General features: G+C 42.1%; 1 protein-coding gene and 1 non-coding gene across 3 annotated transcripts in view; one reads left to right on the forward strand and one right to left on the reverse strand.

Annotated features, from left to right (window-relative positions):
* Positions 1-13,823, forward strand: part of nkain2 (sodium/potassium transporting ATPase interacting 2) — a 68,699-nt gene that overhangs the window by 47,962 nt on the left and 6,914 nt on the right. The window contains exon 4 of one of the 2 annotated variants that reach the window (XM_053444524.1): positions 6,009-6,209. The exons of the other annotated variant lie outside the window; for it this stretch is intronic. Coding sequence (XP_053300499.1) covers positions 6,009-6,209 — 201 coding nt within the window. The remainder of the gene's footprint in view (positions 1-6,008; positions 6,210-13,823) is intronic. 2 annotated transcript variants of the gene reach the window in all.
* trnat-agu (transfer RNA threonine (anticodon AGU)) lies at positions 2-74 on the reverse strand. The gene has a single exon. It is a non-coding gene; the product is annotated as a tRNA-Thr (tRNA).

A 13,823-nucleotide genomic window follows, 5' to 3' on the forward strand; every position in this document is an offset into this window, starting at 1 on the left:
AAGGCACTGCTGGGATTTGAACCCAGGATCTCCTGTTTACTAGACAGGCGCTTTACCAACTAAGCCACAGCACCTGATATGATTTGTTTGTGACTGAAATCATTTAAGACTGTATCAAAACACTACCTCTTCTGTTGAGAGTAACTAAAGACAAAATACCCTTGGTACGGGTGCCCCCATCTTGAGCTTTTTACGTTATAGGGAGCAGTGTTAATTTCGTTGATGAAAACTATGACCAAAAATATTCGTTAACGACCTTTTTCCCATGACTAAACTTGCATGCACCTGACATCACTGGTTGAATGTTGCCAGTGTCACCTTCTGTGGCCAGTATCTCAGCTCCCAACCGTAGTTGGAAGCTCACTGGTTATTTTGGATCGCTGTCTGGCCAGTAACCAGCCGTCCGTACCACTCCGTGAAAAAGGAGGAGGAGACGTTTCTTGAGTTTTAACACCGCCACTTTATTTCTTGGCTATACATCAGGAGAAACACGCTCATCACCTCTAGGTGGTCGTTCACTTCTCGTTATTCCACACAATCTAGCGCCTTACCCACAATACCCATGGTGCACTACGTCACACACTACAACCTTCCTTAACGGGGCAGGTCATACCTGCTATACCGGGTTCTTTATCCATACTCCACGCCCTCTCTGACATTCCCTGACATACAAGTGAAGCATAAACAACTGGTTCATACGCACAAGCACACGCAATCTGTTAAAAGTTTGAGTTATGTGTGATTTGTTTTGTGTTAATATGTGTTATATTTTATGTGCACAACATTAACACGCAGCTGCTATTTTGTGTGTTTGAGTCTTGTTCATTTTTCAATGTAACAAATAAACCAATGCATTAGGGTTCTGATTTATTGCAATCAGAACCTCCCCCCTACCCCTTATGCAATTTGTGGAGCCAGCCTGGGTTGTAGGGAGAAACCTTGTAGTTGCCAACCGCAAGATCGAAGGGGTTAAAATGTTGTGAGGAGGCATTTGCTTAGAATTGGTAATGGGTTTAGTGTGGTTACGGTCAGGGTTAGGATGTGGACTTCATCTCTGTGCACCATGAACACACACACACACACACACACACACACACACACACACACACACACACACACACACACACACACACACACACACACACACACACACACGCACACACACACACACACACACAGACAATTCCCTAACATACCCCCAACCAATCTGATAGGAAAAAAGTGCTTTAGGCATTATGGGTTAAGGCCTCATCTAACACCCATGGGAAATCACAGCAAAACAATGTAGGGAGATGCACCGTGACTGATGATATTGGTGTGAAATAACACAGACAGAGCGACACAGAGAAAGGGGGCAGAGAGAGAGAAAGTAATAGAAAAGGAGGTGAAGACAGAGATAGAGGTTTAGTTAAATAGAGTGAAAAATTGACTTTAGAGAGAATAAAGCTAATATTGTCCTCTCACTGACTCTCTGCCTTTTAGTTTGATGATCTCTGTGGGAGCCAATTGGACGGACCAAAACCGCTGTTGTCTGTCTGCATGTCAGTCTGTATGTTGAATATACTGTCTGTTTGGTTCACTGAATTACTGACGGAGCTTGGGTTGTGGGTAAAAAGCTGCTAGATTGTCTTTGTGTAATAAATTGTGAGTATTGTGTGTCCAGGGAACAGATGCTAGCTGAAGCTACTCATGGGGAAAATCCCGCACTTTCTCCCTTCTGGCATCAATCCATCCATCCATCCATGCATTCATCCACCCATGCATTCATCCATCCATCCATCCATTCATGCATCCATCCGAGCATCCATCCTTCCATTCATCCTTGGAGACCAAAAAGAAAATTCCCTTCCTTTAAAATTGACTTGAACATTGTTCTTTAAGTAATACAATTATTACTTCAGACTAGACTGGACACACACCTACACACACACACACACACACACACACACACACACACACCCACATACACACACACACACACACACACACACACACACACACACAAATATATATAATTCGAACACCATGTAGCTTAATCATTTATTTCCCAGTGCCCCTTTTCTTATACAGCAGAGGTTTATAGCTTTATTTATTTTTGGCTTTAAGCAACTTTTCCCCAAATAGTGTATTTTTTAACTGTTAAATTAGCCTCTAATTTTGCTTCAGGTAGCTTCACAAGGGCATCCACTCCTCCTGTGCTGATGATATCATCAGAGGAGTGGTCTTTTCCCTTCCTTCCATCCCTGTATCTCTTGGGAGTGGAAGACAAAGGAAAATAGAGATGTGGAAATTTAAGAGAGAGAGAGAGAGAGAGAGAGAGAGAGAGAAGGATGGAAGCAGCAGAAGGAGAGGGAGAGTCAGAGAAGGAGGGAGAGGCAGAGGAAAAGCAGACGTGGTTCAGTGAAGCGTAACTAGCCCACAGCCAGAGACAAAGACCTGAGAGCATGAGTGCATGATACTCAACTAGGACGCTCGAAATTACACTGTGTGTGTGTGTGTGTGTGTGTGTGTGTGTGAGAGAGTGAGAGAGAGAGAGAGAGAGAAGGGGGGGTAAAGAGAAAGCAAGTAAGGTAAACAGAGGCAAAAGGAGAGGAAATATATGAAAGAAAGATGTGGAGAGACTCAAAAATTACAAAACACAGACACAGACTGAGTGAGAAGTATTAACACAAGGCTCGCTGACCATTCTTATTTAAGGCTACAATCTAAACAGGCCATTCATCACCAGGCAGATTAATATCTCAAAATTATTTTGGCGCTATGGCTTCATCCTGGTGGGTTCGATTCAAGGTATAAACTCCTCTTCACAGCAGCAATTTAATTATGTTTTTTCATTCTACTCGTGAGTAATTTCAGTTTGGCCCCCAAATCCTACAACTCCCTATATTTGGGTTATTTGTTGTTGCAAAAACAACTTCCTCTAAACACTTGTGCTTTTAAGAAAAATAGGTTTAATTTCCAATGTGTGTGTTTTTTTTATTTTTTTTATCACATTGTCTCTATCTGTGCTGGTGGAGGCTTATTGTGCTGCCGCTGGATGAATAGAAAGGAGATAAGCGTTTTCTTCAAATTAGCACCAGTCTATTTCTGATAACACACAATGTAACCTCAGCGAACTCTTCACAGCGAGTGGAAAGGAAAAGAAAATCTTCTGTCTTGCTCTTATATGTCTCATCTGTTGTTAGATAGGGTGGCTTTTTGCATTGAAGTTGATCAGTGTAACCACAAGGAGAGCTTGAAATCCCCTTGATGTTGTTTCAGTGCAGGTACAATAAAGTTCAGAGGAGACGCGAAGCTCGGATTAGCATTCGGGAACAGAAAACTGTCCAAAACTATGTTTGTTCTGGAGCCTAATTAGGAAAGTACTGATACACACTGCACCGAAATAATTATTACCCCTCTCTCCCGATCACATGGCAAGAGCGGTGAAAGACTGCGGAGAAACAAGAGCGATAAAGAAAAGAGGTGAAGGAAAGAAATATAATAAAAAGAGAGAGAGAGTAAGAGGGTAACGGTACGAGGCAGACGGCGGGAGAGTGATGGCAGGGAGGGAGCGAGAGAGAAATTTAAGGAGATTTCACTCATTAAAACGAGGAGCACAACAAGGGGAGATGGCATTAATCAGAGCTCTGTGCTAATGAGGCATTTACTCATTACGCTGGAATAGAGAGAGGCCAAGGAAGAAAAAGAGTGGAGAATAAAGGAGGGGGGAGAGAGAGAGAGAGAGCACAATATAAATTAACAGTGGAGAACAGGGGGGGGGGGGATTAACCATCAATGTGGAGGGAGGTGACGGAGTGCAGGGTGGATGTGGTGGGAGGACGAGGTAAAGACAAAGATGAAGCGGGCTATACAGTGTGGAAACAGACCATATTGACTCAGTGTTGATGGAAGAGCAGCGTCTCTATATAAAGCTCTATTTAAAGATTTGCGTCCGTCACTTGATTAAGTGAGGAACTGACGACGTGGTTCCGGATGAAAATAAGTGATCTGCCCTGCATTTAAGGGACCGTTTGCCCATTAATCCTTGTATGCTGTAGTAGTTACCAGTCACTCCCATTAAAAAGGTGCTTTCTTCACTGTTTCAGTAGAGCTGCTTTTCTGACGTACAATGGAGACGTTTTCCTGAAATTCTCCAAAAGGGCTGTACATAACGACCCAAATGTCGAAGTCACATTTTAGGGATCTTTAACTGCCAGTTCCCATGTGAGAGTACAGTTTGGAAAAATCACATCGAGCGAGTGGGCGTATTAATGACGTTTGTAACGTGTGACGGACGTACAACTGAAACAAATATCTCATACACTTCAAGGATTCATCCCCATCAAAGATGTCCACTGTGAAAAACAAGATTTTAAAACTTTTGGTGGACAAACGCAGGAAAATCAAACATTTACCAATAGTTTTGTACTGTAAAAGTTACTTTCTTCCTTCTGCCCACTTAAAAGAGTTTCTTCTGTTGACACATTCCAAAGCAACATAGCAAACCTGTGTGTGTGATTGAATATGTGGACCTGTGTATTTAGGCGTGTATTTACTGCCATTCTGATTTGCATGGACGTCTGATGGATGATCTGCGTCTCTCCTTGCTAAGTGGAGTCGTTAATATGTGCATTATTGAAACCAGGACGACTGTCGTAACTGATTTACTGTGCATTTCTCATCTTTGAGAATTCAAAAGATTGAGGAGGAACCAAAGCAGACACTGTAACTGCAGGGGCCATTGCTACTGCATGGGGTCTCTCTGTGCTGCTGTGAAGTAGAACTCAAACACTGAGGAACAGAAAAGGGTTGATTTATTTACTGGTTGTCAGTTGTGCTAGTTTTTGCAGCCTCTGGTTGTAACTTGAAGTTGTCTCTCTCTGTGACGGGGTTGTTCATGCTGTGATGGCCAATATGAGCAAATAAAATGTCTTCATATTTGTGTAAAAGTATACAACAGCAAAGTTTTTAAGGATAACTCAAAGTCTACATTGATGGCGGTGTGGAGCCGCTGCATCGATGTCCCGTCAAAGAAGCATTGTCCAATCATGATGTTTAGTCCCATTTTTATAGCCTCAAATAAATAATTTCAAGGAGCAAAATGGACAATTGAACAAACATCAGTGTGATACCTGGAATGTTTATTTTCACTTAGTTTGGTCCGTGTCCCATCCACGAGCATGGAGGAGGAGGGATGATTTAACCTACTGTATATTGCAGCCATCCATGAGGGGGTGATGTGGATGATTTGGCTTCACTTTTGGGGAGCCAAATTAAATGTCGTCCATCTTTATATATAATCTATGGTCGAAACTAAATGTAAACTAGTGTGTAATAGACCGGAAACGTCAGCATCACGTCAGCATTAAAGAAAAAGTGGAGGGATTAACAAAGATTCATCTTCTGGGAACAGACACTTACTTCACAAGATTCTATGGTAATTCATTTCTTGAATTCTTTTAAATCTCAATCTCCAAGGAGGTAGATTAACTGAGTTGGTTCTAAACCCCTTTTGTAATGTGACCTCCCAGTCTCTCTTTATAGCTCCCATAGTTTTTTGGTTTTCCTGCTTAATGAGAAATAAAGAAGAACTGATTATAATTATGTGGCATAAAACCGCAACATCAACACTTTAGTAACTGACCCTTCAATGACACCACAACACAAATCGGTCTGTTTCTCAGGCGGGAAGCATCGTACAAACTACATCTCCCAATCCTTCCTTCTGTTCCTTTCTTTGTCTAGCCTCCTCTCTCTCCCTCCCTCGTTGTCATTACCCTGCATGTGTATGATTCAGATCTAATCTGAGGAATCCCAGATCACTGGGATCATAAATCTAAGATCTATATTTAGTTCTGGCTCTAGCCTTCTCTCTGGCTCTCAGACAGGGGTATGACAAACACTTTGGTTTTAATTAAATCTTGGTTAAAAGCCGCCCTGATATTCAACCCCCGGCCTAGTTCCTCAGAGGACGTTATTCAACTCACTCTGTCTCTCTCTCTCTCTCTCTTTGTCTCTCTTGCCAGGACTCTGACCTTGTGCTGACTTTTAACCTCTCCATGCATCGCTCCTGGTGGATGGAGAACGGCCCTGGGTGCAGGGTGACTCCCATCACCCCTCCGCCGTCCTGGGCACCTGAGGACCACCGATATATATCAATAGCTGGCTGTCTGATGGATTTCCAGTTCATAGAGGTGGCCCACTCCTCGCTGCAGATACTCCTGGCTGTAAGTACTTAAGCTGAATGAGTACCTACTGGTATGCACTGTAATTTCAAACTCAAGTAGCCGAATGTGGAAAAAATCGGCTCACGGCTTTAAATGTCCTTCTGACAAATCGGAGTGCCTGTTGGTCACAGTCGCTGGCATTGTTAATACAATGTATGTTGCAGTTGTAAATTTGTTGAAAAAAATATAACCTTTTTAACTTTTTCACTCATATTAGTCATTATGAGTGATGATTCATAAAGAATGACATAATGTAATATTCAGGAAAAAAGCAAAAAAAGGACCTTTAACTTTAGTGACTCTAAAGTTTGCTATTGATTTGAAAAAAGCCTGTGATGAAAGTGTGTGTTTCTGTGAATGTGTTTTTTTGTGTGGACAGGATTAATGTGCAGTGGTTAAATTCCACTCTTCGTGTGACATAGTGCTTTTGAATGAATGCACTTTGATGCTCTGTACAGTTACACGCACTAGTTTAATGTACTCTGTAATGTGTAATACAACCTTTTTGTCTCCTGCCACTGGTCAGGTAATGTTGGCTGATTGTGCGACTTTGCAGGTTCTGTTTTAGAGTAGAACAAAGCATTTCGGCTCCATTAAGTTAATGACTTCATACCCTCATTTACACGGAATTGGTATATCCTCTCTCTCTCTCTCTTTCTCTCTTCGTCTTATTTCATTTTTGCAAACAATATTTCGTTCTCTCTGTTTTCCTCAGCCTGTCTTTTACCCTCGCCCTCGAATTTCCTCCTCCACTGCACTGTCAAACTGCGATAATTAGCAGGATCAGAGAGAGACAGCGGAGGGGAAATAGAGAGCCGGAGTGAGGGAGGCCTGTCACTTTCATTCCAGTCGTCTCTGCACTGTAGTTTATTCAGGGTTTACACATAGAATGCAGAGGCGATAAACAAACTGACACATAAATATGAATGCATGCATCATTATACCATTACAGAAAACAGAGAGAAAGGACTTTGGGAGTTTTTGTCTGCCTGTCTCCTTTATTGTTCATTCTGCATCTTCCCCTCCTCACTTAGCATTCTCTCACCCCCTCTCCTCATCCACTCGTTGCGTCTCTCTGTCAATCGATAGTGGTACTTCTAGTGTGGCGTAGTGCCAAGCCACCACACAGCTGTACCACGGTCTCGCTATAATTGGTGTGTGGAAACACTGTCATGCTCCATGAGCACACACTCCGCAGTCTGACTGGTTCACTGGCTGACTGGCTGCCTGGTTTTACTGTAATTGGTGGAAACACTGTCAGGGTGCTTAGTAACATACGTCGTCCAGCCAGGAAACTGGCTGACTAAATGAGGGTTTGGGTGGGTCGGGATGTAAAGTGACTGGTTTTATGCCTTTTTTTGGTTAACTGCTTCCTCTAGTGAAGAGATAAAGGGTGATCAGCCAGTTCTGACTGGTGGGGTAGTTACAATACGAGAAATCTCTTTTGGATTGGCATCATTAAAAAAGAATCTCAAATGAAGATGTGTCATAAAGTCAAAACAGGCTCTGAGGCATCTGCAGCTGTCAAAGTCCTCAGCAGAGCATGCTTTTGTTTTGTTGGGTGGTCAGTTGTTTGTGATGGACTGGTTTGTCTGTCTAACTGGGTCACTGACCGTGTGATTGTGTTTCTGCTTGACTGATTTACAAATTCATATGTTGCAGGAGTACAGGTCTCAGTACTACCAAATCTTTCTTTTTACTTGAGATAAGAACATCTGTCTTAAGAGGAAATCCCACTTAGGTAAAAATTAAACTTGTATTTCATAAGGGACACATGTTGAATTTTTAGCTGATAGATTGACTTAGATAGATGAAAGAGCTGTGCTCTTACTGTAACAAGAGTTAACTGACTCTACCATAGACTGTATGTTAATATGGACATCCCAACAGTGAAGCCAAAGCATTCAGATCGCCTCCTAGCGGCTGGCTCCACTGTAGGTCACAAACCCTGGCTCCTCAGTGGGACATGGACCAAACCATAAAGTTAAGTACATGAAACCTAAATGGATAGATTATATGGAATTTAGTCCAAACCATAGACTGTAGTCTTTATAAAAGATGAATGCCATGACAGCTCCACAAAAGTGAAGACAAATCATCTTTATCTCCCCCTGGTGGCCGGCGGCATAGGTCAGGAACCTCAAATCTTCAAATTCTGAATGGGATATGGACCAAAAACAAAAAGCTCTGAATCGCGTTATTGTTGCAAGATGGCAGCGTTTAGGATACTTTGGCTTCATTTCTGGATAGTGGGATGAAGTGTAGCTGCATCATTCAGCTTTATATACAATCTCTGTTGTTTTCAGATTGGTGCACAGTATGATTATCTAAGCTCAAGCCAAGCGTAGAGATACATAATCCTCAGTATAGGAAAAGTAGGGGAATGTGCAATTATTCCTGCGATTACAGTTTCTTCCGATTTATTCTACCTGCTAATAGCTCAGATCGACTGATAATTAAATGGTATTTCACAAAAAAACATCAATGATTAGGCTTCCTGCTGGCACAGTGGTCTAGAGTGCATGGCAGCAAGTAATTACAGTAATTTACATAACTTCAACTAGAGTGGAAAAACGAATCAGTGAAATCACCTACTGTTGTTTTTTGTAGGAAGGAAAACCGGGATACACTCAGCCTTCTAAAGTACGCAGTCCACATAACCTTGAAGCTGAAACGCTATGGGTTCACCAGAAGGAAATGAGCATTAGCTACGCCTGCTTGTTTGCATGCTACACCTTTTATCCACCCCGAGCGAGCTGACTGGCTCAGAGAACAAGCACCGATAACAATCCCTGTGAACTACTTTACAATTTCAACATCCATCATCCCATACGTTGTGCTCCAAATGGGCTCACGTCCTTGACATATTTCTGGTGTCAAATCCAAAATGTTGAGATAGTTCTGTCAGAATAGGCTGTAACCAGCTGTCGGTAAAAACGTTATTAGGTCTCTTTTCTTAGGTCTCTGAAGATTTAAAGAAATGTGACACACTTACATTGTTCATTTAATGATTTAATTTCAGAGGAAACTATGAAGCTTCAGGTGTGATGCTCATTTAGAAGAATCCAGGGAAAAGCTGTAGGCAACCTGAGGTCTGTGGTGGCAGTGGTTTCTCAGGTCCTGAACAAACAGGAAACACACTCCGCATTCTGTCAGTTAATCCATCTAAAATTATATCAACAGATAATCTTTTCATAAATTGTCATCTTTTTTTAAATCTAGGTAAAAGGTGACTGAGACCTTTTCTATAATTTTCTCATTCATCATCGGTGAAGTTAGAAATTGAGTCATTAGCATATGAAGCGTTGTTTCTATTATCATTTTTATTGCCTGAATTGAATGTGACATTGTTGTCATTGACACCGCACAGTGATGTCATGCAAGGTTCAAATTGTATTCAGGGAGGTAGCACTGGGACCAGATTGGTTTTCATAGCTGTTGTTGCTCAGGGAAAAGAACAATGTATGAGAATTGAATGTCAGTCAGCCGAGGCCACCGCTGTGCTCCACAGCACTAATCCCATATCTGCTGAATAAGTAAAACCTCTCCTTTGTTTGTGTGTTTCTTTTCTAAATTAAGACAGGTAACTCTGCAATTCTTAAATCAATTAAACAGAGGAGTGCAACCAGGGAGGGTACATGTCAGCTGAAAATTCTTGTACATTAGCGCTGTGACATAGTTTGAAAATAAACATCCTTCTCTGGTGAGTGAGGTTGATATTTGTTGCTGTAATATGTGTTGCATCCAATGGCATAAACTCAGATTTAAACACACAAATTACCAAATATATACAAGTTTAGTCAAGATTTATTTTACAAAAAATAGTTCAACTGAGCATATCGGCAAACATTAAATACAGATACAGATATGTCTGTTTTTATGAATGATAAATGGGTTGGGTTTTAGTTTGTTCTAGTTGTTGATTGCAACCAATTGATACCCCTCCCCTCACCTCTCCTTTTTGTGAGGGGAGGGGTATCAGTGTGTGGGAGAACCCAAAGGGGCCTGCAGGTTGCATACAGATGCAAAAGGGCCTCTCTAGAATTAGTGTTGGGTTTATCTGTTCTGAGCTACAGTCGAAACACAGTGGTGCAACATGGCAAACGTCATAGAAGAGGGTCAACTCCTCATGTAGATATGAATCACAATGTTTCTTAGTTTTGGGTGATTATACGCTTATTACAACATCATTATGAATATTTGATTCCATTTCGGATAAATCCCCTAAATCCCACATACTGGTCCGTTAACTGGGTGTCATCAGCACAAACAGTTCTGATCTAATGGAGGTGACACCTTCATCACTGCACAATTTTGTGCAGAATGATGCAGCAGTAATGGATTCTTTCACTTGAGATGAAAACAATGCTTTCGATACAAAGCAAGATTGTCATAAGAAGTCTACATTTCCTGGAGAAGGAAGGAAGGACATGGGACAGAATTAATTATGGATCTAAATAACATCACGATCTACAGAAATGTTCATTGTAGATCAACCTGGGAGATGATTAAGTTTTACAAGTTTTACAGACCTTGAGGGAGACATTTCCGCGGCGTCAGCACTTTGCACCATGATTGTTTTGGCAAAATGCGACCTCACCTTCCTCCTCGGCAAAGGACACACTGCGTCACTGGGTGACTGACCTATAGCTGCCTTCCCCTGGCATCTGTCCTTGCTCTTCTGAAAGGTCTCCTCCCCTGGTGTGTTCCCCGGGTTCATTGGTCTGAGGCTATGCAGAGGGCAGGTTTTCCCTTCCTTATCAAACACCAGCTGTTTGACATTCAACTAATTTCTCCCTCAGCTCCTTTTTGCCGAACTTCCAGGTGTTCTCGGGATCTCTGCTGAGGGACTATTTGGGACTTGATTATTGTAGGAGAGAATGATGATTCAGTTATCTTTTTCTACTTTAATGACATTTCCTCTCTACTTGGGTAATGTAGCCCTGCACTTTTATGGGCCTCTTGATCATTTCGGGCACCTTGTTATCTGTAAGGTTTTTTAGGAGAGTTTGTACCTGCAAGACGGTAGTTAAAGCTAGTAATAAATCTCGGCAGGTATCATGGCACGATAGCCTAAATCCTTATCTTTGATTTTGTATATGTATATATACACAATCACTTTGTCAAATTACCGTTATAGCAGACAAAAAGGGGAATTAAAGCAAATGGGAGCCATTCCTAACTAGCTGTATATGGACTTTGCGGGGTGGCACCATAAATTGCTTATAAAATGGGTGTAAACTCTGGTTCGGAAAGTGAAGCCAATGAGGGAGTACCTGAAACCTGTATTTCCTGATATATACAACATCAGTAATTGTTTTCTTATGGAGTTAAGGTCTAAATCCCTAGTTGCAAGTCCTCTTTAATAAAGTATGATTACATTTTTTTTAAGTATGGTCCCATTAAGTGTCAAACATACACTAAGGCACCGTCGGCATTGGGGAGTGGATATTGTGTGATTGACAGCTTGCACCATCCAATGGGTGCTGGTCCAGGTGGGTTTGCATTAACCTTGAGCTCCAAGACGGTGCTGCCCAAAATACCAAGTTCAGGGTAAATCAATGGGTCACGTCCCAGTGAGTTGCCAATTGATGTAGGCTGAAAACAGGGACTATGCCTCAGTGTAAAATTGAAGAAGACAGTGTGAAGACGTTGATAAAGTGTAACTGAAGTGCAGGAAGCCCAATTTGCAGCCATCATCCCTCCAAACATTTGCCCAGAACATTCTGTTCTGAAGCTCTGAATGGGAAAGATCTTGCGGTCTGTTGTCGAGCGACACGAACATGAACACTTGACGGATGATTTTCCATACCATTACCCCCCTGTTGCCTTAAGAAAATGTTACTTGGTTCTGGCTGGATTGTTGTTGCATAACTATCTACATTTGCTGTGTTTACCATGGCAACAAGCACTGACTGAACAGGGTGTTAAAGAAATGGAATAAAGACGGTCTTCCTGCCTCCTGGGATAGAGTGTGACACTGTGCACATAAAGACCCATAAAAACATTGAATTGGGTAAATGTGTCTGTGAGGTGAAGTAGTGAACCTATACAAGCTATTGCTTGTCAGGCCCGTCGGGTCAGGGATCCTGTCTGAGTTCATGCTGAAGTTGTTCTATTTTCATTCCCGATCTTCGCACCACCACATCCTTTTGTCCCACGGACAAAATGTGAAAAAGGACCAGTTTCTGTCTGAGAAACTTGAATTCCTTCTGTCTAATGAAATGTTTGGAACAACAAACACCTTTTACCGTCAGTCAGTCGCCATTGTTGCCACTCTGTAGTCGTCAATCGTTCGTTTACTCGACATAAATAGTTTGAGACTAAAAGGAAGTTTGCAGCAGTCGAAGTTCAAATACACCCAAAGCTGAAGCATATCCTTCTAAAGCGGATGAGCCTTTCAGTTAATTCTCACTGCTGCATTTTTTTCCCCCGAGCATAAACCCTGATAAAAACCTTCACTCCCCCTCTTTCTTGTTTTCTTATTTCACTCCGCAGCAATATATAAAGGTCTGAATGCTGCAAGCTTCAATGTATGAGTCACTGGGAGTGAAATAGACACGAAAATAAATAAATTAAGTTACCTTCAAGGAGAATGTCAATGTCGTCTGGAAACAGCGCTGTGGGCAACGAGCTGCGGATGGTTGTTTGGATGTATTTCGATCTGAATCTTATTTGTAATAGCACTTGTTCCTGGAGATGGTGTTATGTCGTTTAGATATGAGAAATGTTTGGGGGAACTTTTTTGCTCAAAATGCTAAATACTTGTCACTGTCTGTCATGAGCGTGATTGTCCAGATATGACTGCAGGCGCCAAACCAACCCAGAGCCGGAAGTCCAGCAATAAGCACGGGACAGAGCACACACGTCATAGCTCATACTGGTGCAGCCTAGTTATCGGGAGAAGATGTAATCAGGGTTATTGTAAACAGGATATTACGTTTACATGCATCGACACCAAAACTGAATTCTTGACTATCCTGAATATTAACAGGATATTGATGCGCCGAGGAACATACTCTGTCACAGCTGATCAGATGTTCTCTATTGCAGTGTGAGCACGGCTCCCTGCTCTCTGTTCACTGGTGCTAGGGAAACTGCACCCAAAAGCCATTTTCAGGGGCAATGAGCCTGCAGAAGACAGAATGAGCTCTGGATCCGCTCTCACTCTGTGTGACTGAAAAGTCTCTTGACTCTTAAAAGTCCTTTAAACAATGTTTTGACTTTGTACCAGTTAACATCTTCATAATGATGGCCGTACTCCTTTAGCTGTAGTGGCAGTGGACAAGGGGAGGCGGTCTGAAGCTTGAGTGAGGCCATCTTTAAGGAGACAGGTTCAGGTCCATAGTTTTGATTTTGGTTATTACCTGGAAAGACTTACATTCTAATGTTAAAGGCTCTAATGTTCAGGAAGCACATCACTTCGACCATAGTGGCCATTGCTGCAGCTCCTCTTTCATCCTCTGTCTGAAACGCTTGGTTTTAGCTCCTGTCTCTTTAAGACACCCTCCTGATTGGCCAGATAAAGATGGACAAAAGATAAAGATGGACAACATGACAGCCCCCCCAAAAGTGAAGCCAAAGTGTCTTGATGGCCCCTTGGTGGCTGACTGC

Source organism: Pleuronectes platessa, chromosome 17 (assembly GCF_947347685.1).
Source record: "Pleuronectes platessa chromosome 17, fPlePla1.1, whole genome shotgun sequence".
Taxonomy (NCBI): Eukaryota; Metazoa; Chordata; class Actinopteri; order Pleuronectiformes; family Pleuronectidae; genus Pleuronectes; species Pleuronectes platessa.